Source organism: Carcharodon carcharias, chromosome 6 (assembly GCF_017639515.1).
Source record: "Carcharodon carcharias isolate sCarCar2 chromosome 6, sCarCar2.pri, whole genome shotgun sequence".
Lineage (NCBI taxonomy): Eukaryota > Metazoa > Chordata > Chondrichthyes > Lamniformes > Lamnidae > Carcharodon > Carcharodon carcharias.
Window position 1 is genome coordinate 7021438 of NC_054472.1, and position 20920 is coordinate 7042357.

Here is a 20920-nt window from a genome sequence, read left to right on the forward strand (position 1 = left end):
TTTCAACATTTTCGATCACAACAGATGAGAAACAGTAATACCTGAATATACTTCATGGTTGGTGTTAGTGGGCAGGTTCATTCATTATCCCAGCATGTTATTACACCAGGCATGACTGCTGGAAACCACAGAGAAGTCATTGCTCCCTCTCCCACTTTTTCTCTCGCTCTCTCAAAGGAAGCTGTCAATCAGGTTTTTTTTGGGGGGGGGGGTGGCTCTAGAGGTTTTCCATTGGCTGGGACTGGGGTGGTGGGCGGTGGAGGGTGTACTTAGGGGAGCTGGAGGTTGGGGAGTGCTTGGCTGGGTGGCGAGTTTTGTGTGTGTATCTTTCGCGCTCCTGGAGCAGGGAGGACCCAAGAAGAGAGCGAAAGATTGAACAGGTCCCGTAACCCCAAACACAGAGAGAGAAAGAGAGAGAGAGAAGAGGGAGCTGTCACTTCTGGCGTGGGAGAAGAGAATACATTTTTTAAAAAATTGTTTAATTCTTAAGAAAGAACTGACTGCACTATCAATGCTTCCCGCCTCACAGAGGTAAGGAACTTTCCCAACTATTTCTGCTAACGAGATAACCATATCTGTTTTTAACAATAAGAAACTATATATATATATATATATATCCTATCAGGAATTATGTCGTTTAGGAATAAGCCTCCCCAAAGCTGTTTAAAAAGTTGCTACTTGGAGCTTTGACTTTACTAAGAACGATGCGGCTCCAACTGTAAATCTGCAAAAATATCTTAGTGCATCTGTGAGTTTGAAGGTGGAGTATATGTTGCTTGCAAGTGTTTAACTCTTAACATCAGCCCTCCCCGACCCATCAAAGCAAGGAACGCGGGCAGCTATTACTGAAGGACTTTAAATAACATGTTTTGTGCAGTAAGGTTCTGGGACCAGCTGCTGTTTTTTGGGCACACATCTGTTTGCTTCCAGAGACGTGTTTTGTGTTTCCCCTGCATACCTGCGCTCTGAGGGAGAGTCCTGCAGTCTTGGCCGCTTGCTCCTTCCTCTCATTCGCCGCGTCTGCTGATGGAGTTTAAAGATTGAATGAAACTTTCCCCCTATTCTCACCGCGCAGTGACCTGCGGCGGGGTCCTTAAAATCATTTTTGTCTATGGTGGCTTTGAACTCCCAGTTTGAACAAACGGAGAGAGAGAGAAAAGATACACGCGATTATCCCAGTTTTCACCTTTGTGTTACCCATATAAAAAAAAATATATAAAATAGATATTCTCTGGGGAATGTGATTACATCACACCCTTCCGGTCCCCACTCATATATATATATATATATATATCACAACCGGAGTACTCTCAGGAGGCGGAAGAATCGGAGTGAGTCCTAGATTGGCTTTTCTGTGGGTGACACAGGGCGATTGGCCGAGTCCTAGTGATTCTGGAGTGAAGCCCAGGTACAGAGTGTGGGTCTAATTGTACTGGAGGGGAGCCCCACTTGCACTGGAGTAAGTACCTGCAAGCACCGTTGGCTGAGGTTGCTTGGCTTCATGTCACCAGTTGGCAGCATAAACCCTGTTGGTTTTCAACACCAATGATTTCAATTTGAGTTGCAGAGTTAGGACTCTGGCCTATAAGGGAGGATTTGGAATTCTGCACACGGTGTCCCCCATGCCCGAGATGATTGCCGAACACTCAGCTTCCCATGGGATTCCCAGTTAAACTCTGTCCCTGTGACATTGCCGGTCCTGGACTGTCTCGCGCGATTCCTTTTTTTTTTTAAAATCCAAGTGTAGTGTTCAAATCCAATCTGAGAGGCTGCAAACAGGTTAATTTAGACATCGAGCCTTAGACAGAGAGGACTAGAGCCTGAGCAAGAATGGGAATTAAATCTTCCGATAGCAAAATGTGTCTGTTCTGTATCAATTAAATCTGAAACGGCTTGTTGGATAAATGGCCAATATTGTGAATCAGCATGATAAACATTAAGGGCTATTGGAACCATGAAGCAGTCAGAGCACATTTTGGTTTAGTGTGAGTTTGGAAGTAAGGTTGTTTTAATCTTCGGGAGTTTTACCTCATTATCTGGGGGTGGGGTGGGGGGGTAAGGGAGAAATGTTACAGACTTTTCCTTCTTGGCAATTTAGCTGCTCTTGGTCTCCAGACTCAGGCGATTTGGGTAGATTTTGGGTACAATTCATGTCAACTTTCAATTCTCTTTTCCTACCGAAAAATACTTTGGGCAAAAAAATGTCCGTTTGAAAGTCATGTTTTAAAACAACAAATAGTATTTCTGTGGTACTATTAACATAGCAAAGAATACATCCCAAGGTGTTTCACTGGAGTGTAATCAAACACAAAGAGTTTGAGCCAAGTATGGTCAGGTGACAAAAAACTTTAGTCTAAGAGGTAGTTTTTAGGAGCATCTTAAAGGAAAAGACAGAGGTGGAGAGGCTTAGGGACCGAATTCACAGCAGAAGCGAAATAAATTGGGGATGCTCAAGAGATCAGGATTAGAGGAAAGCAGACATCTTGGATGATTGTAGGGTTGGAGGAGGCTGCCGAGGTCGGTAGGGGTGAGGCATTTGAACATTCGAACTTATAAGAATTTTAAATTTGAGACAGCGTTGTGCACTAGTGTAAGTGAAATAAAAGCTGCTCCTGAGGCAATAGTGTAGGTAAAGATGCTAATGAACTAGCTTCTATGTTGAAGAAGCTCTGGAGCAGACTTGAAACACTAACTGTTTCTCACTCCACAGAAGCTGTCAGAGCTGCAGAGTTCTTCCAGCATTTTCTGTTTTTATTTCAGATTTCCAGCATCTGCAGCATTTTGCTTTTAGCTTTGATGTGGTTTCTTTATAGGCAGTAGAATTGGGTAAAGGCAAAATACTGCAGATGGTGGAAACCTGAAACAAAAACAAAAAGTGCTGGAAAAACTCAGCAGGTCTGACAGCATCTGTAGAGAGAGAAACAGAATTAAGGTTTCGAGTCCCTATGACTTCTTCAGAACTAAAGAGAAGTAAAAATATGGTGAAATAGGGTGAATAGAAAATAAAGGAAGAATAAAAATATGGTGAATAGAAGTAGAATAGAATTGGGTAGCTTGGCTCTGCAATTAATACATACCTCACTGTTGGAAAGTATTTGATCTCTTATTAACAGTGAATGGTCAGGAATGAAATTACATTTTAAACACTTAATAAAACAATGTAGACTTTGGACAAGAGTTGCGACTGAAGCACCTGAGCTCCCAGAAAGGATTGGCACAAAAGGCAGGATTCAGGAGTGAAACAAGGTAATCCTCTGAAGTGGGATAGCATGGCATTTTTGTTATTTTCATATTATGCAATGAAATAAGTTTATATAGATTGAACAACTTCAATCTCATTGTAACTATCTTGTTGTATACTCACCACACTGTACATTGATGTTATTGTAGAGTAAAGCAGTTTTAATGATTCCAATCCATTCTCTCCTTTAGTTCACCATGCAAAGGGATTAACGAATTCTATGCACAAAAGATGCAAATATTGTGATTTGGGTCACTGGGTGCATCATTGCTATTGTACCAGTGTGAATCACTGTCCAGAAAAATAAAATGCCCAAAGATCTTAAGAGAGGTGATTACCACTTTGGAAGAAATCCACAGTCCATCTGAACTTGTAAACTAGAATAGGACATGTATATAGTCAATGAAGGGAAAAGGCTTGATGGGCCAAATGACTATTTTCATTCATTGATTTTTTAAAATTCGTTTACGGGATGTGGGTGTCACTGGCTAGGCCAGCATTTATTGCCCATCCCTAATTGCCCTTGAGAAGGTGGTGGTGAGCTGCCTTCTTGAACCGCTGCAGTCCATGTGATGTAGGTACACCCACAGTGCTGTTAGGGAGAGAGTTCCAGAATTTTGACCCAGTGACAGTGAAGGAAAGGTGATATATTTCTAAGTCAGGATGATGAGTGACTTGGAGGGGAACTTCCAGGCGGTGGTGTTCCCATCTATCTGCTGCTCTTACACTTCTAGATAGTAGTGGTCATGGGTTTGGAAGGGGCTGTCTAAGGAGCTTTGATGAATTCCTGCAGTGCATCTGGTAGATGGTACACTCTGCTGACACTGTGCATCCATAGAACCATAGAGAAGTTACAGCACAGAAGGAGGCTGTTCAGCCTATCTTGTCCATGCCAGCCCAAGGACACCCAGGTGCCCTTTCTAATCCCACTTTCCTGCAACCGGCCCATAGCCCTGCAGTTTACAGCACTTTAGGTGCAGATCCAGGTACTTCTTAAAAGAGTTTAAAGATTCTGCCTCTACCACCAACTTGGGCAGCAAATTCCAGACACCCACTACCCTCTGCATAAAAAAGTTCTTCCTCATGTCCCCCCCACACCTTCTGCCACTTATCTCGAATCTATGTCCCCTGGTTCTAGAATTTTCCATCAAGGGAAACAATTTTATCCTGTCCACTCTATCTATTACCCTCATAATTTTGTACACCTCAATCAAGTCACCTCTCAGCCTTCTTTGTTCTAAGGAAAATAACCCCAACCTATCCAATCTCTCCTCGTAGCTACACTTTTCTAACCCTGGCAACATTCTTGTAAACCTCCTCTGCACTCTTTCCAGAGCTATTATGTCCTTCCTGTGATGTGGTGACCAGAACTGCACACAATACTCCAGTTGTGGCCTCACCAGTGTTTTATACAATTCCAACATTCTATCCTTACTTTTATATTCTATACCTCTGCCAATGAAGGAGAGCATTCCATATGCCTTATTTACAACCTTGTCTACTTGAACTGCTACCTTCAGGGACCTGTGTACTTGTACACCAAGATCTCTCACTTCATCTCCCCTCTTAGTATATTCCCATTTATTTTGTAATCCCTGTAACTGTTTGACCTCCCTAAATGTATGACCTCATACTTCTCTATGTTAAAATCCATCTGTCACTTTACTGCCCACTCCACCAACCCATCCAAATCATTTTGGAGATTATGGCTATCCTCTACACTATCTACTACTCGGCCAATCCTTGTGTCATCTGCAAATTTCCCACTCGTGCCCCCATGTTCACGTCCAAATCATTAATATATAATGCAAACAGCAAGGGTCCCAACACTGAGCCCTGTGGAACACACTTGAAACAACTTTCCATTCGCAAGGGCATCCATCGACCATTACCCTTTGTTTCCTGTTACAAAGCCAACCTTTTATCCAGTTTGCCACATTACCCTGAATCCCATGGGCTTTTACTTTCCTGACCAATCTGCCATGTGAGACCTTGTCAAATGCCTTGCTAAAATCCATGTACACAACATCCACTGCACTACCTTCATCAACCCTTCTTGTCACTTCCACAAAGAATTCAATCAAATTTGTGAGGCAAGACCTTCCTTTAACAAATCCATGCTGACCATCCCTGACTAGTCTATGCCTTTCCGCATAACAGTTAATCCTATCTCTCAGGATTGATTCTACTAATTTGCTCACCAAAGACTAACTGGCCAATAATTGTTTGGCATTTCCTTTGATCCCTTTTTAAACAATGGAACTACATTTGCATTTCTACAGTCCTCTGGTACCTCCCCCGTATCTAGTGAAGATTGGAAAATCATCCTCAGAGCATCTGCTATCTCCTCCCTGACTTCCTTCAGCAGCCTCGCAAACAATCCATCTGGCCCTGGTGACTTATCAACTTTCAAGGACTTCGAGTACTTCCTCTCTCTTTATGACTATCCCGTCCAATATCTCGCAGTGTTCCTCCTGAACTACTATATCTACATCCTCCTTTCCTTTGTAAACACGGAGACAAAATATTCATTCAAAACCCTTCCCACAGCCTCTGCATCTACACACAAGTTTCCATCTTCATCCCTGATAGGTCCCACTTTTTCCTTAACTAATCTTTTAGCATTAATGTATTGGTAAAACATCTGCTAATCTTTTTTCATGCCCTCTCTTTGATTTCCTTATTTCCTTTTTTACTTCATCCCTGCAATTCCTATATTCGTCTAGGCTATCTGCAGTGCTTAGTTCTTTGTGCCTATTGTACGCTTTCTTTTTCTGTTTGATCTTCCCCTGTATTCCTCTAGACAACCAGGGAGGTCTAGATTTGGCAGTACCACTCTTATTTTTGTAGAGAACATGTCTACGGTGGTGGAGGGAGTGAGTGTTTGTGGATAGGGTGACAATCAAATGGGCTGCTTTGTCCTGGATGGTATCAAGCTTCTTGAGTGTTGTTGGAGCTGCACTCATCCAGGCAAGTGGAGAGTGTTCCATCACACTCCTGATGTGTGCCTTGTAGATGGTGGACAGGCTTTGGGGAGTCAGGAGGTGGGTTACCCGTTGCGAGATTCCTAGCCTCTGACCTGCTCTTGTAGCTACAGTATTTAAATGGCTAGTCCAGTTCAGTTTCTGGTCAATGGTAACCCCGTGGATGTTGATAGTGGGGGATTCAGTGATGGTAATGCCATTGAATGTCAAAGGCAATGGTTAGATTCTCTCCTGTTGGAGAAGGTCATCGGCTGGCACTTGTGTGGCACAAATGTTACTTGTCACTTGTCAGCCCAAGCCTGGATATTGTCTACGTCTTGCTGAATTTGGACATGGACTGTTTCAGTATCTGAGGATACATGAATGGTGCTGAACATTGTGCAATTATCAGCAAACATCCCCATTTCTGACCTTATGATAGGAGGAAGGTCATTGATGAAGCAGCTGAAGATGGTCGGGCTGAGGGCACAACCCTGAGGAACTCCTGCAGTGATGTCCTGGAGCTGCGATTACTGACCTCCAACAACCACAACCATCTTCCTTTGTGCTAGGTATGACCCCAACCAGCAAAGAGTTTTCTCCCTGATTCCTATTGACTCCAGTTTTGCTAGGGCTCCTTGATGCCACACTCAGTCAAATGCAGCCTTGACGTCAAGGGCAGTCACTCTCACCTCACCTTTGGAGTTCAGCTCTTTTGTCCATGTTTGAACCAAGGCTGTAATGAGGTCAGACCCTGGCAGAACCCAAATTGGGCATCAGTGAGCAGGTTATTGCTAAGCAAATGCTGCTGGATAGCATTGTTGATGACCCCTTCCATTACTTTACTGATGATTGAGAGTAGACTGATGGGGCAGTAATTGGTCGTGTTGGATTTGTGCTGCTTTTTGTGTACAGGACATACCTGGGCAATTTTCCACGTAGGCGGGTAAATGCCAGTGTTGTAGCTGTACTGGAACAGCTTGGCTAGGGGCGTGGCAAGTTCTGGAGCACAAGTCTGCAGTACTATTTCCGGAATATTGTCAAGGCCCATAGCCTTTAGCCATTTCTTGATATCATGTGGAGTGAATTGAATTGGCTGAAGACTGGCAGCTGTGATGCTGGGGACCTCCGGAGGAGGCCGAGATGAATCATCCAGTCTACACTTCTGGCTGAAGATTGTTGCGAATGCTTCAGGCTTATCTTTTGCACTGATGTGCTGGGCTCCTCCATCAATGAGGATGGGGATATTTGTGGAGCCTCCTGCTCCAGTAAGTTGTTCAGTTGTCCACCACCGTTCATGAGTGGGTGTGACAGGATTGCAGAGCTTAGATCTGATCCATTGGTTGTGGGATCACTTAGCTCTGTCTATCACTTGCTGCGTATGCTGTTTGGCATGTAAGTAGTCCTGTGTTGTGGCTTCACCAGGTTGACACCTCATTTTTATGTATTCCTGGTGCTGCTCCTGGCATGCCCTCCTGCACTTTTCATTGAACCAGGGTTGACCCTCTGGCTTGGTGGTAATGGTAGAGTGGGGGATATGCTGGGCCATTAGGTTACAGATTGTGGTTGAGTGCAACTCTTCATCTCCATAAGGACTGTGTGATGGTGATACTATCCTGGACTGATTCCTCTGCGGCAGGCAGGTTGGTGAGGATGAGGTCAAGTATGTTTTTCCCTCTTGTTGGCTCCCTTGCCTCAGCTATGTCCTTTAGGACTCAGTCAGATCGGTCTGTGGTGGTGCTACTCAGCCACTCTTGGTGATGGACATTGAAGTTGCCCACATTCTGTGCCCTTGTCACTCTCCAAGGGTGGAATACTGATTGATCAGCTGAGGGGGGATGGTACGTGCTGACCTGATGCCATGAGACTTTATGGGGTCCAGAGTCAATGTTGAGGACTCCCAGGGCAAATCCCTCCTGAATGTGCCGCCAACTCTGTTGGACCTGTCCTGCAGTGGGACAGGACATGCCCAGGGAGGTTGATAGTTGTGTCTGGTGCATTTTCCGTAAGGTATGATTCTGTGATTCTATGTCAGGCTGTTGCTTGACTAGCCTGTGAGACAGCTCTCCCAATTTTGGCACAAGTCCCCAGATGTTAGTAAGGAGGACTTCGCAGGGTCAACAAGGCTGGGTTTTCCGTTATCAATTCTGGTGGCCCGTCCGGCTTTATGGACTTTTTAGCATTTTGATACAACTGAGTGGCTTGCTAGGCCACATCACTGTGGATCTGGAGTCACATGTAGGCCAGACTAGGTAAGGAAGGCAGATTTTCTTCCCTAAAGAATATTAGTGAGCCAGGTTTTTACGACAATGGCCACCATTAGGCTTTAATTCCAGATATTTTGTTGAATTCAAATTTCACCTTCTGATGTGGTCGAACCTGGGCCCCCAGAGCATTACTCTGGATCTCTGGATTACCAGTCTAGTGACAATACCCCTCTTGACCCTGCTTTTATATGGTCTTGCCCCATCCCTATCTCTGCAACTTCCTCCAGTTCTACAATTCTCAGAGGTCTCTGCACTCTTCTATTTTTGGCCTCTTGCACATCCCCGATATTAATCACTCCATCATTGGTGGTCGTGCCTTCAGCTGCCTGGGCTCTGAACTCTGGAATTCCCTCCCTAAACCTCTCAAATCTCTTTCCTTTAAACTGCAGCTCAATATCTACTCTTTGACCATCTGTCCTAATATCTCCTTATGAAATTTTGTTTAGTAGAAATGCTCCTGTGAATCACTGTGTGATGATTTACTATATTAAAGATGCTACATAAATGCAAGTCATTATTGCTGTTTTATTATTAATCTTTCTGTTTAATAACCACCCTCCTGGCCACAACTGAAGTTCCCATAACAACCAGGGGAGGAGCTCATGTCAAAATGAATTCATCCTCAGGCCAGACCTAAGCATGGTTTGGAATAAAAAAATGGTTCAGTTTATGGCATAAAAGTTGAATTACAAAATTGTTGCATATGGACAGAACTTACCGTGAGTTACTCATGTCTTCTGCTGATGGAATGTTATTAATTATTGACTTTTTTAACTTGGTGGCAAAGTTCTCAAATGTAGTGATGCTATACATTTCAAATGGAATGTGCTATGTCTTTCCTAGTTGCAATCTGCAACTAATAAATGCTGCTTTTGTGTTGCTTTTACAGGATTGCTGAGTAAACCCAGCCATAGGCAAGACTTAAGTATGCCGATCTTTGGGCACAGAACAGAGACCTGCCTTCTCCTGGCCTTTGTAGCGGTGACAGTTCATTTCATCGGCAAGGCACAGGGTCAAGGTAATTGTTGGCAAGATGAAATAAATATCTAAGAACTCCCTCTGATGTGCAGATGTGGGCAAATCATTCGCTATGATTTCAAGTTTTTTTTACAATACATCGTACATGTTAATTTTGATTCGCTGTGTTTATAAAGTTTTATAAAGTTATTCATTATTTCAGCGAAACAGAAGATGTGAAATAATTATTGCAAAATGCATTAACATATTAACAATCTCAAGTTGCAGTTGACTCTTTTTGTGACTATTTCCAATATGTGTACCATAATTTACCCCATTGCCTGATTGGAAAATGGGTAATCATTCTGTTTTTACAACCTTCCTGTAAAGCTGTAGAAAGCGTGTATCTCTTTACCTTTCCACAATATTGTGTTTTTATTCTGGCACGTAAACTACAGCAACCAATATTATTTTAACGGTCATGCACAAAGGAATTTTGTACAACCTCATGTCACATTTTCTCATATCAGGACATCATAACAGTTATTTTCAGAACCCAGCATCTGTACTTGCCTCATACCTGACTGTCTATCAGCACTTAATAAAACTTTGACTCCATTTACACTTGCAGTTGTAGACACAGGTTTTTTTTCTTTGCACTGTCAATTGTAATTCAAGACTGCTCTTCAAGGCTCTAATCTAACTGGAATGCAAGGGTTGGGTTGGGCCATGGCTTTGAATATAATGCAACATTTTTGCCGCTTCTATGCAGTGGATTTGAGGCAGAAGGTCAGCCATGATCATATTGAATAGTGGAGCAGGCTCAAGTGGGCTGTATGGCCTACTCCTGTTCCTATTTTTTATGTTCTTATGTGCAAGGTGAATCTGTTTCATGTTGCTGCTAGTGCTGTAGTATGAATACCACTTAGCCTCTTGATTGGCAAGAGACATCTTAACAAAGATGTGAAACAAGAACTGGTAGAAGTAAAATCCTAATTCCACTGATATTAAGGCACAGTAACAAAGTGACAGTCCATATTTCTATCAATCAATTTGTTTGGCTGAAATGTTGAAAGAACCTCTATTAACATTTATACTTTCGAGTTGTGAATCCGCTGCAAGAGTTGAAAATAGAATAGCAGAGTGGTAGGAATACTATTTCCACTGTTGATGGTTAGTGTAACCCAGTCACAATACAATCAATGGTTTGGTGAACAATCTTGGGCCTGAAGTAAGGGCTTTAAAAAAGACCATGTTGGCCCACAACATATTGAATTTTGCTTAGCATCTCTCCTGGCAATGAGTGCTGGATGGTTTAGTAGGCTATATGTTAGCTTGAGGGCAAGGAGGCTGTAGATTTAGTGGGGCTCGCTCAGTCTCTCATTTCCTTGAGCTTCCTAAAATAAGATCTGCCCCTCAGGGCAATGGTGAGACTGTGTTTAGTGTTGGCCACTCTGTAATAAGTGATGGCCTTGGATGGTTCTGTCTATTGGAAGTAGAAATCAGCAGTGTCTGAAGCTGGTAGAAGTTTTTCTCTTTCTACTCTCTAATGAGCCATTATTACTCCTGCCTGGCATGGAAGCGTTTCAAAAATATAAATATTCTTCCCTGCAACTCAGGTCATGCACAAGGTGATATACAGGGAGGCATCAGGATCCAATCAGTATTACAGACAGTAACCATGTTGATGTACTTTATGGAAATATCATGGAATGAAGCAGCACAGGAAGAGGTCATTTAGCCCATTGTCCCTGAGCTGAATATTTGAAAGAATTAACCCTATTCTCCTGCTTTTTCCCCATGGTCCAGCAAATTGCCTCTAAGTGTTATGCCATAAAATGCAAATGTGTAAAATTTACCCTATTAAGTTTATAGCTGTGTTTTGGCAAGATCAGATTCACGAAAACCATGGAAATTTGTAGCAATGTCCCATACTTCGAAAACTGCATTACATTCCAACCACTTCCGTGCCACTCATGTCCTGCACTTTTGCCTTCTTAAGAAGCCCCTTGGACACAGCGTGAAGAAGCTTCACCTTTTTTTATTTACCTCTTGGCCCTTGCAAGAGAAATATTTGACACCGCTTTTCTCTCCAAGAATGTTTTTCCCTTAAAATATAAATGCATTCCCTGAGTCTAAGACCAATACAAATTGTACTCAGGTTATGTGACCTCAAAGCAGAGTAATAGTTTGAGACCCAGTGACTTGAAAAGACATTTTTTTCTACTGGATCAAAAGGAAGAAATTGAAGCAAAAGTCAGCTCTCTTTTAAAAAAAAAGATACGTTTTTGGATAATATAATTATTGTATCTGTTTATTTTTGCATCAGGAAATGTTAATACAAATATTGTCATTTGCTGCATTGTCTTAACTGTATGGTAACAAATACAATTTGTGACAATGAAAAAATCCAGCCAGTTTCATTCTCAATAATCTAAGAATAGATTTAACAGCCCTTCAAAAAGTTCTTACAATGTTCAGTAGTATAACTGTTGGACAATTATAGGGCAATAATCATTCAGAAACAGCTGTATTTCAAGTAACAGTAAGGGTGATTGTGTTAAGTAGAACACACGCTTTGTATGAACTCTGAACATACCAGGTAAAATGAATATAAAGACAATGAACCAGAACCAATAATTTTTGTGCATTCATAACTCCATGAAATATTTGCTTCAACATGTGAAAGCAGTGTTAGAGATTGTCACAATTACAGATGGTTGTCTGAATGAATTTCTGTCAATAATGAATATTGAAAGTTTTAGCAAATTATTCAAGTGTTAGAAAATGGAAATGGGGCAGAAAGTGTTGCATGTTTTGTTATGTTAAGATAAGCATAAGATAAGGTTGGGGGATTAATATTCCCAGAAAATTCCATATCTTCTTTCCCAGCCATTTCATTCCTCTTGGTGCCACTTTCTTGCCCATTTTACACATGTTCTTACATGCTTTAAGTGTCGGCCACACGTTTGTCCCTGTGGGAGCAGGGAGGTGTGACGATATTCAAATGAATTAGATTCTTTTGGCTGTTTCATCTCCCCTGACAATGAAAGGTTTCATTCCATGTGACAACCATGATTCAATCTGACCTAAACTGGCACAGTCCTGGGAAGTGAGCCGATAACCTTCTACCTTGACAGCCAAGAACTCCCCCACTCGAGATTCTGCGAATCTGTAGTCAAAACAGTTGGGCATATTAAATTGCAAACTTCCAAACATCTGCCATTCAGTATATTGCACTGTGGCAACTCTAATTAACATCAGCGATGCTGTGCCTTGTGGGGACTATAGTCCAAAGGCCTATAGAAAACAGAAAAGGAACAGGGCTTATCCGGTAAACATGGTTCTTCCATGACGTTGCAGCTACAATAATATCAGTTCCCACCATGAAACAATGTTTTGCACAGCCTCTAATAGAAAACAAAATCATGTTTGTTTTGAAGATTTTAAACAGTACTGCGCAATTAATTCATTCTATATCATCTGCTCACAACAGAAGAGAGTTTCCAGCATTCAAACACTTGCAACTTTTCATAAAGTGGATTTTGCTTCATATGCACAATTAGACTTTGTAGATGTAGATTCTTTTCCCAAAGAGTTTGCAACAAATGCAAGCAGTTTAACTTTCAATGAACAGAAGTATGAATCTTGGAGAGTTAATTGTAGGAAAGCCACTTTTCTGTAATGTTAATAAAGATGCCTCCCTTTGACGGTGCTGTAGGGTTGCATTCCTACATAATTATTTTTCTTTTAAAAAAAAAGCCATTTATCTGTCAAACCTTCAATGGTCTTTGGGGCATCTTTCTAGTTGAGTGTGTTAACAAGCCCATGCTTTACAGTTGCACATTTCTTTTTCAATGAGGCACTTTTACTGGCCACTTTGACACCAAGTTCCAGCCCAAATTTGGGGTGACCAGTAATTTTTATTTGGGGGAAACAAGATTTTCGCTGCAAGGATAATAAAGTACAACAGGAAAAAAAAAGGTGCCATCTTCAGGTTGGTGAACACATAACTATCATTTTTGTCTTGTTTTGTCTGAGTGTTGGCACTGATTGTTTACCTGGGTTTTGGCAAGAAACAAGCAACCTTGTGCCAAAATGCTTCCCTGAACTAAAATGGAATCCCTTTAATATGGACAATTCCTTATTCCTACTTTTGAAACCACTAGTAACCAGGAGATTATTGATTGATGCAATGATAATTCTACTATTTAAGAAAATAACTTGGAAGTTATTTGCTTAATAAACTAAGATGCAAACTTTACTCATATAACCAATCAAACTCTTAAAGCCTGGGCGCTCGATCTTACACATTTACTCTGGTGTTGAGAAATGTCAGTATGTACCATGAAGTATTGGGAGCCACGTACAGTATAAAGAATGACTCCCAGATATGGTGCTCACAGTAGGGATCAGTGCTTCATTGCAGAGAGGAGATCTTGAGAAATTGCTGCCCCACAGTTTTCTGGAAGCAGAGATAGAACATGGAGCCTTGGAAGTTAAATCGCTGACCTTCCAATGTCGGAGCTAACATTCCAATCACTAATACACTACCAAGGTGTATCACCAAAGGTGTACTTTGAGAACACAGTGAGAGTCATTTTCAACCTCACCACCTGGGCTGTAATCACTCAATGGGATAAAAACTGAGTGTGCTCTACAAAGGGTGTGTAATCCTATTTACTCCATCTGATTAATGTCCAGACAGTGAAAAACAATAACCTGTATTTATTTGTGCTTTTAACATAATGAAACCTCCCAAGGCACTTCACCGGAGTGATATAAAGTGAAATTAGGCACTGAGCCATGTGAGACAATATTAGAGCAGATGACCAAAAGCTTGGTCAAAAAGGTAGGTTTTAAAGAGTGCCTGAAAGGACCAGAGAGAAGTGGAAAGGTTTAGGGAGGGAATTCCAGAGCTTAGTACCTTCAGGCAGCTGAAGGCACAGCCGCCAATGGTGGAGTGATTAAAATCAGGGATGCACCAGAGACCAGAATTAGAGGAGGGCAGAGATCTTTGAGGGTTGTGGGGCTGAAGTAAATCACAGATTTAGGGAGAGGAGAGGCCATGGAGGGATTTGAGAACAAGGGTGAAAATTTTGAAAATCAAGGTGTTGCTGGACCATTGTCTTGTTTGCTAATGCGTTAAGGATCAGTGTCATCAGTAACTTCAATCCCCAACACAGTTGGCAATTAATTAGTTAACACACATTGTGCTCTCAGCCCAGAGCCATCAGAAGAAGGGTGTGATGGTCTCTGTGATATTCCCATGTCGTGCTCTTGGGTATCTGCTAGTTTTTCCTCAGAGGTAACTTAAATAATTTTGTCCTCATTTTTCATTACAGAGTAGTCTTGGCATGTCCACAGTACAGTGACAGCTGTAGACTTGTGTGGGCTGAACATTAGCATACCACAAAGCCTTTGCAGACAGATCAGAGCTTGTTACTCTTCAGAGCTGTGAATTACTGAGCAAACTGTACAACAAATTTGCTAAAGCTTAGAGCTTACCCAATTCATCTGTTTGCTAATGAAAAATTTCATTAGAAATATACTTATTGATCAGCTACTAACAACTGTACCAAAAGTAATTTTATTTATGATTGGGAGCCGTCAATGATAACATAACTGGTTAAGCATGGTTGGATTTTGGCACAAAACCATTAAATGTTTGTATCATGATAGAGACACCAGTTGACTTGCATTGTTTGTTGGGTTGCTCTAATTTGTGTTTTCTTTACAAGATCAAGGGTCATAGCTAGGCAGCACCCAAAGTGCCAGGCACTTGGAGCTGCAGTCACTGCCATACAACCTCTCTGTTCTGAGGTAGGCATTTGAACTTGTACAACCCCTGACTTCACTGGGTCCCAAAGTCTCTCCCTAGTTATGACCCTTAAATTTGACTGTGGTGTTTCAATTAATTTAACTGTTTGGGTTTGTGGTGATGGTTAACTAACTCATTTCTGCTTCCTCATCAAATGGGCAAGTCTTAAAAAAAAGAAGTATGAGTGAAGGATTATGTTAGAATTCTCTCACCTTTCTTTAAAGAAAAGGAAATACTTTTTTGACAATTCCTATGGATTGTATGTTTGGTGGCAGGGGAAATTCATAGTGTCATTTTGTATTCCAGCACTGCACCAGTTCATCTTACTTTGTCTTTGTCTTTCACTGTATTGATCAATGTAGAAGCTATCCATGGGGATTACTTGCTTGCACCATAGTTTCTCATTGTACAAACTAATACATTTGCTTGTAGTGTGCTTGGAACCAGGGCTCTACACTACATTGTTAGTGATTAAACAGAGTATATTATTGCACTCAAAGAGCTGATAAAAAATTGGCATTTTGAACTTAAGGTGAGCTTAGTTGTGTGGGTTTGAATATTTCAATTGTCTTCATGGGATTTCCAAACAAACAGTCAACACGTGTAGTTTAGATCCCTGGTAAATAATGTGGTAGTTGTAGTTTACTGTGCCATAAATGTTCATTTTAATGAATGACTGACAGCTTGCTTTGTTGATTTGTGTATGAATTGTTTCCCCTCATGTTCTGATATAATGACGGCATCCATTTCAAATGTTTAATTAATTTTCTTTTCTTTTTTGTACATCTTGTAGTTGCCTCCCCAACAAGATTAAAGTTTACTATAGTGTCTCAGGACAGTGTTAAGATTACATGGAAAGCCCCTAGGGGGAGATTTCAGGAATACAGATTAACTGTGACGCCAGTTGTAGGTAAGAATTTTTATCCTGCATTTTATAACATATTGCTTCTTTAGCCAAAATGCATTATTGTTGCTTCAATCTGGTTCGGCTGAATTTCTGCTTGTTAAACTTGTTTAAAAATAACGTTACTTCTCATATAATTGAAACCTGTCTTTATGCTTTCTACCAGCAGGTCTTATCATGTTTCTGCATTGCTGTAGTGTTTGATTTTTTTTTCTTTTAGGCAGGTAATTTTTCTTAAAGGGCAGGGAAAGGTAAGTCTGAATTAGGCCAGTCAGCCTAACATCTATTGTTGGGAAAATTCTAGAGTCCATTATTAAGGAAGAAATTGTGGGACATTTAGAAAAGCTTAACACAAATCAGAGTCAACATGGTTTTGTGAAAGGGGAATCATGTTTCACAAATTTGCTAGAGTTCCTTGAGGATATAACAAACTAAGTTGATAAGGGAGAACTGGCGGGTGTAGTGTATTTGGAATTCCAGAAGGCATTCATTAAGTTGCCGCCTAAAAGGTTATTGCACAAGATAGGAGCTCACAGTATTGGGGGTGATGTATTAGCATGGACTGAGGATTGGTTAACACACAGAAGACAGAGAGTCGGGGTTAATGGGTCTTTTTCAGGTTGGGAAGGCGTAACTAGTGGAGTGCCACACGGATCAGTCCTCGGGCCTCAATTATTTACTATCTACATTAATGACTTGGAGGAGGGGGCAGAGTGTAATGTATCCAAATTTACTGATGATACAAAATAGGTGGGAGCACGTGTTATGCAAGTGAAGCATTTGATGGGGAGACACTTTAGAGCAGTATTCAGTATGTGGGATCAGGGATAGGGGTTGAGAATGAACTGAGGGGCAATCCAGAGTTGCCTAACTCTGGCAAATCATGCCACCATCTGAGTATTAAGTTTACAAAGCAGCTTATTTTTTCACCTTTTAAATAATATTGAAACCTAGTAAATAAAAACCATTAGCAAGTGCTAGTATCAGAAACTAGCCCAAATGATATTGGAAAATAATTTCAAAGGTCAAAATGTCTGATACCAAGAGGATAATTAATATATTGTTATGAGCAGGTGACGAGAGGTCGAATGACTCCCCTCTTTGCCCTCTCCTCATTTGACCACAAGTATTTTTTGTTTGAAAAGGACTAACTTGTCAATTCAGTGACTACCTAACTGTTTATGCACTGTGATCATAAAATCACCAATCGGACACGTCTTCTTGAGTTCAACAAAGAAGGAAGTTAGCTTTGTTGTACTTAAACTGATCTAAGTGAAAATAGAATATACTCACACACACAATTACAGAGTGGGCCAAATTGGAATCCATAATAAAAGTAAAAGAGTATACCGTCTGTAGTTTGGTGACTTGGCTGGCTTCAGGCTGAATTCGATGGTCTCGATGCTTCAGATTTGAAGATGTAGGTGAGTGGGTTGGTTGTTCTTCTGGAGTTGGTAGTGCCGGGTTGGATTCTTCTAAGAAACCTCTGTCTGAATGAAGCAGGATGCCCTTGGATGGTCACAGTCAGCAAACGGGGCACAAATCTTAAGGCAAAATACTGTGGATGCTGGAAATCTGAAACAAAAACAAAAAATGCTGTAAAGACTCCGCAAGTCTGACAGCATCTGTGGAGAGAAAGGCAGAGTTAACGTTTCAAGTCCGTATGACTCCGCTCTGAAGAAGAGCCAACAGGGCTCAAAATTTACCAGGAGGGTTGGAGAAAAGAGAGGCAGGAGGGACCCCAATTAGGCCTTCTCCCTAAGCTGCTTGTCCTTAGTTCTGTTGAGAAAACATGTGCTTAAAGTATTCAAAGGGTTGGCTTGTCATATGACCTTCCTTCTCCGACTGCCAGGGGATTCAAAAAAAGACATTGTCCGTGTATTCTAAAGGTGACGTGGTTAGCTCATGTCTGGAAGCTAACCTAGCCAGGTTCCTATTGTCCAAATGATTAGTCTTAATAGCCCATCTCTTACAGTTGGATACCTCAGGTAATTGCCATAGATGCCTTGCTAATGAGATAGGAGATATAAGCCCTTCACAATCCCCTGAAGACATTGGGTAGAATCTTCTGCCTATCGGGTGGGGGGGGCCTGACCCAATCTCTGGCGGGTGAGGAGCTGATCCCCACCAATTAAGGCCCGCCCAGCGTAATGCTTGACGGGAAGCGCTATGCCCTCCCTATGCGAGCTGGGGGTGGGGGGGGGGGGGGGGGGGGGGGTGGGTGGGGAAGAATGGGATTCCCCAAATGCTAGAGTGTACTCTTTCACGCATGTGCACAAAAGAGCGCACGTCTCCCTGAGGCTAAGTGCTGCCTCAGGGAGGTCGCTGAAAGTTGTACAAAGATTAAAAGTAGAAAAATAAAAAAAATGCTTTATGTGACAATGTCACACGAGATAGGACATGTTGATAAATTTCACTAAAACTTTATTAAAATATTTTAAACCCGACATGAAACCTCATCCCGCCAGTGGATGAGGTTTCATGTATTATCAGAAGCTCACTGGAGCTCCTGACCTGCCCACCAACCTTAAGGTTGGACAGGAAGGTCTTTAGTTATCTTAATGATCTTGCAAATGGCCTCAATTGGCCATTGACAGGTCGGCGGGCGCACAGCTGATTGCGTTGTGCCCTCACCTTCCTAAAGGTTTAAATGGGGTGCGATGACCTTCGGGGTTTCCCTCGACATCATTTTGTGTGTTGGCGAGTGGCCCATGCTCCCTGCTTGCTGACGGCAAAATTCAGCCCATTGTCTTTGAGTTTTACAGACAGACAGCCACCACTCTAATGAATTGGAATGTAGAATGTATAGTAATGCAAATTGGGGTTGGCCATTTTGGGCTGTGAGTTCAATTTACTTCCGTCTCTCTGTTTTCAAAAGTTCAATTCATGTTTCCAGTTGGTGGATTAAAAATAATTATTTGGCATAAAGTGCACCTTTGTGACAATATAAAATTATATAGAACTTAGAGCAGAGAAAACAGGCCATTTCGAACCAACTGTTCCAAGCTGATGTTTATGCTTCACACAAGCTTCCTCCCGCTCTTCATCATCTCACCCGATTAACATATCCTTCTATTCTTTTCTCTCTCATGTACTTACCTAGCTTCCCCTTAAATGCATCTATACTATTCACCTTAACCATTCCCTGCGGCAGTGAGATTCGCACTCTCACCACCCTCTGGGTAAAGAGGTTTCTCCTGAATTCCTCACTTGATTTATGAATGACTGTCTTATAATTATGGTATCTAGTTTAGGCCTCCCTCACAAGTGAAAACATCTCCCTGTCTACCCTATCAAACCCCTCTAACAGGCCACCTCTCAAACTTCTCTTTTCTAGAGAAAAGGACCCCAGCCATTTCAATTTTCCCTGATTAGATATAACTTCCCAGTTCTGGTTTCATATTTGCCAATCTTTTTTATACCATCTCTAGAGCATCTATTATAATTTCTATAATGCGGAGACAAGAACTATGCATGTTACCTTTAAAAGCATTCTAACTAAGGTTCTCCACAAGTTTAACAAAACTTTTTGACTTGCCAATTCTATCCTTCTAGAAATAAACCCTAGTGCTTTCTTTGTTCTTTTCTTAAGGCCTGATTAACCTGTGTTGCGACTGTTAGTGATGTGTGCATCTGTACCCCTAGATTACCTTGCTCCTTTACACTATTTCATAGAATGATGCAGCACATTGGCCATTTGGCTCATTGTGCCTATGCCTACGCTTTGGTAGAGTTACCCAATTAATCACACACTTGTACTCTTTCCCTGTAGCCCTATAATTCTTTAAGTTTAAGCATTACTGCAATTCTCCGTTGAAAGTTTCTATTAAACTGCTTCCGGCACCCAATCGCGCAGTGCATTCCAGATCACAAAAGCTTGCTGTGTTTTTTAAAAGACATTTTACTCATTCCGTCTCTAGCTCTTCAGCCAATCACCTTAAATCTTTGTCCTCTGGTTACTGACCCTTCAGCCACTTTAAACGGTTTCTCCATATCCATCCCCTGTCAAAACCCTTCCTGATTTTGCACGCCTCTATCGAACCTTCTCTTAACCTTCTCTGCACTAAAGAGAGCAATTTAGTTTCCGAATTTTCCATATTGCACCCAGGTGAAGTGTATTTATACCGTGTTTGTGTGTTACTGTGATTACCGTGATTATGTGTTCAGATAATAAATGAATGTTGCCATGACTTTAGCATCACCAAGGTTACCGAAAGGCTCAGCACTTTCCTTCCTGTCTTGAGTTACTGACTAAAAAAAATCAATCATTAACATTGCATTTCATACATGTGGTGCAAGTGCAGATTGTATCACTGTGAGTGAAATTTGGCTGCTATTACCTTTGGAACCATTGTCAGTTTTGCTTCAGGTGACATAACTCAGTGAAGTGATATATCTTGGAGTTTTCACGTCTACAAGGCATTAAGTGCTCCCATATACTGAAGGAGCAATGAGTCCTGGGGCCACAGTCATTTCTCAGTGTGTGGGAGACAACTTTAATAAGTTGACTCTGGGTATTAAGCCACATTTTTTTTGTGGAGACTTTTGTGAATCATTAAATGCTTCAGGAATTTCTCTGTTAACTTTCCCTTTTGTGAGGGCGTATGAAAATTGTACAGATTTTGAGCTCTAAGATTTAATCAAGAGCAGAAGTGAAAGTAAATTAAAACACAATTGGAACTCTTTATTTATAGATGTGTTTTCTAATAAACTTTAACTCTGTAAAACATGATCTCAGATTTGAATAGAAACCCAAAGGATTGGCAC

General features: G+C 41.4%; 1 protein-coding gene across 6 annotated transcripts in view; it reads left to right on the forward strand.

The window, feature by feature from the left end:
* The first annotated feature begins 335 nt into the window (after positions 1–335).
* The window catches only part of col14a1a (collagen, type XIV, alpha 1a), a 220022-nt gene continuing 199437 nt past the window's right edge, over positions 336–20920 (forward strand). For 4 of the 6 annotated variants that reach the window (XM_041190009.1, XM_041190011.1, XM_041190012.1 and 1 more), the window contains exons 1-3: positions 336–531; positions 9361–9489; positions 16043–16159. In XM_041190009.1, coding sequence (XP_041045943.1) covers positions 9399–9489; positions 16043–16159 — 208 coding nt within the window. In that variant the 5' untranslated portion in view covers positions 336–531; positions 9361–9398. Of the gene's footprint in view, positions 532–3162; positions 3247–9360; positions 9490–16042; positions 16160–20920 lie in introns of those variants that run through there. The other 2 variants (XM_041190010.1, XM_041190014.1) reach the window with 2 other exon arrangements.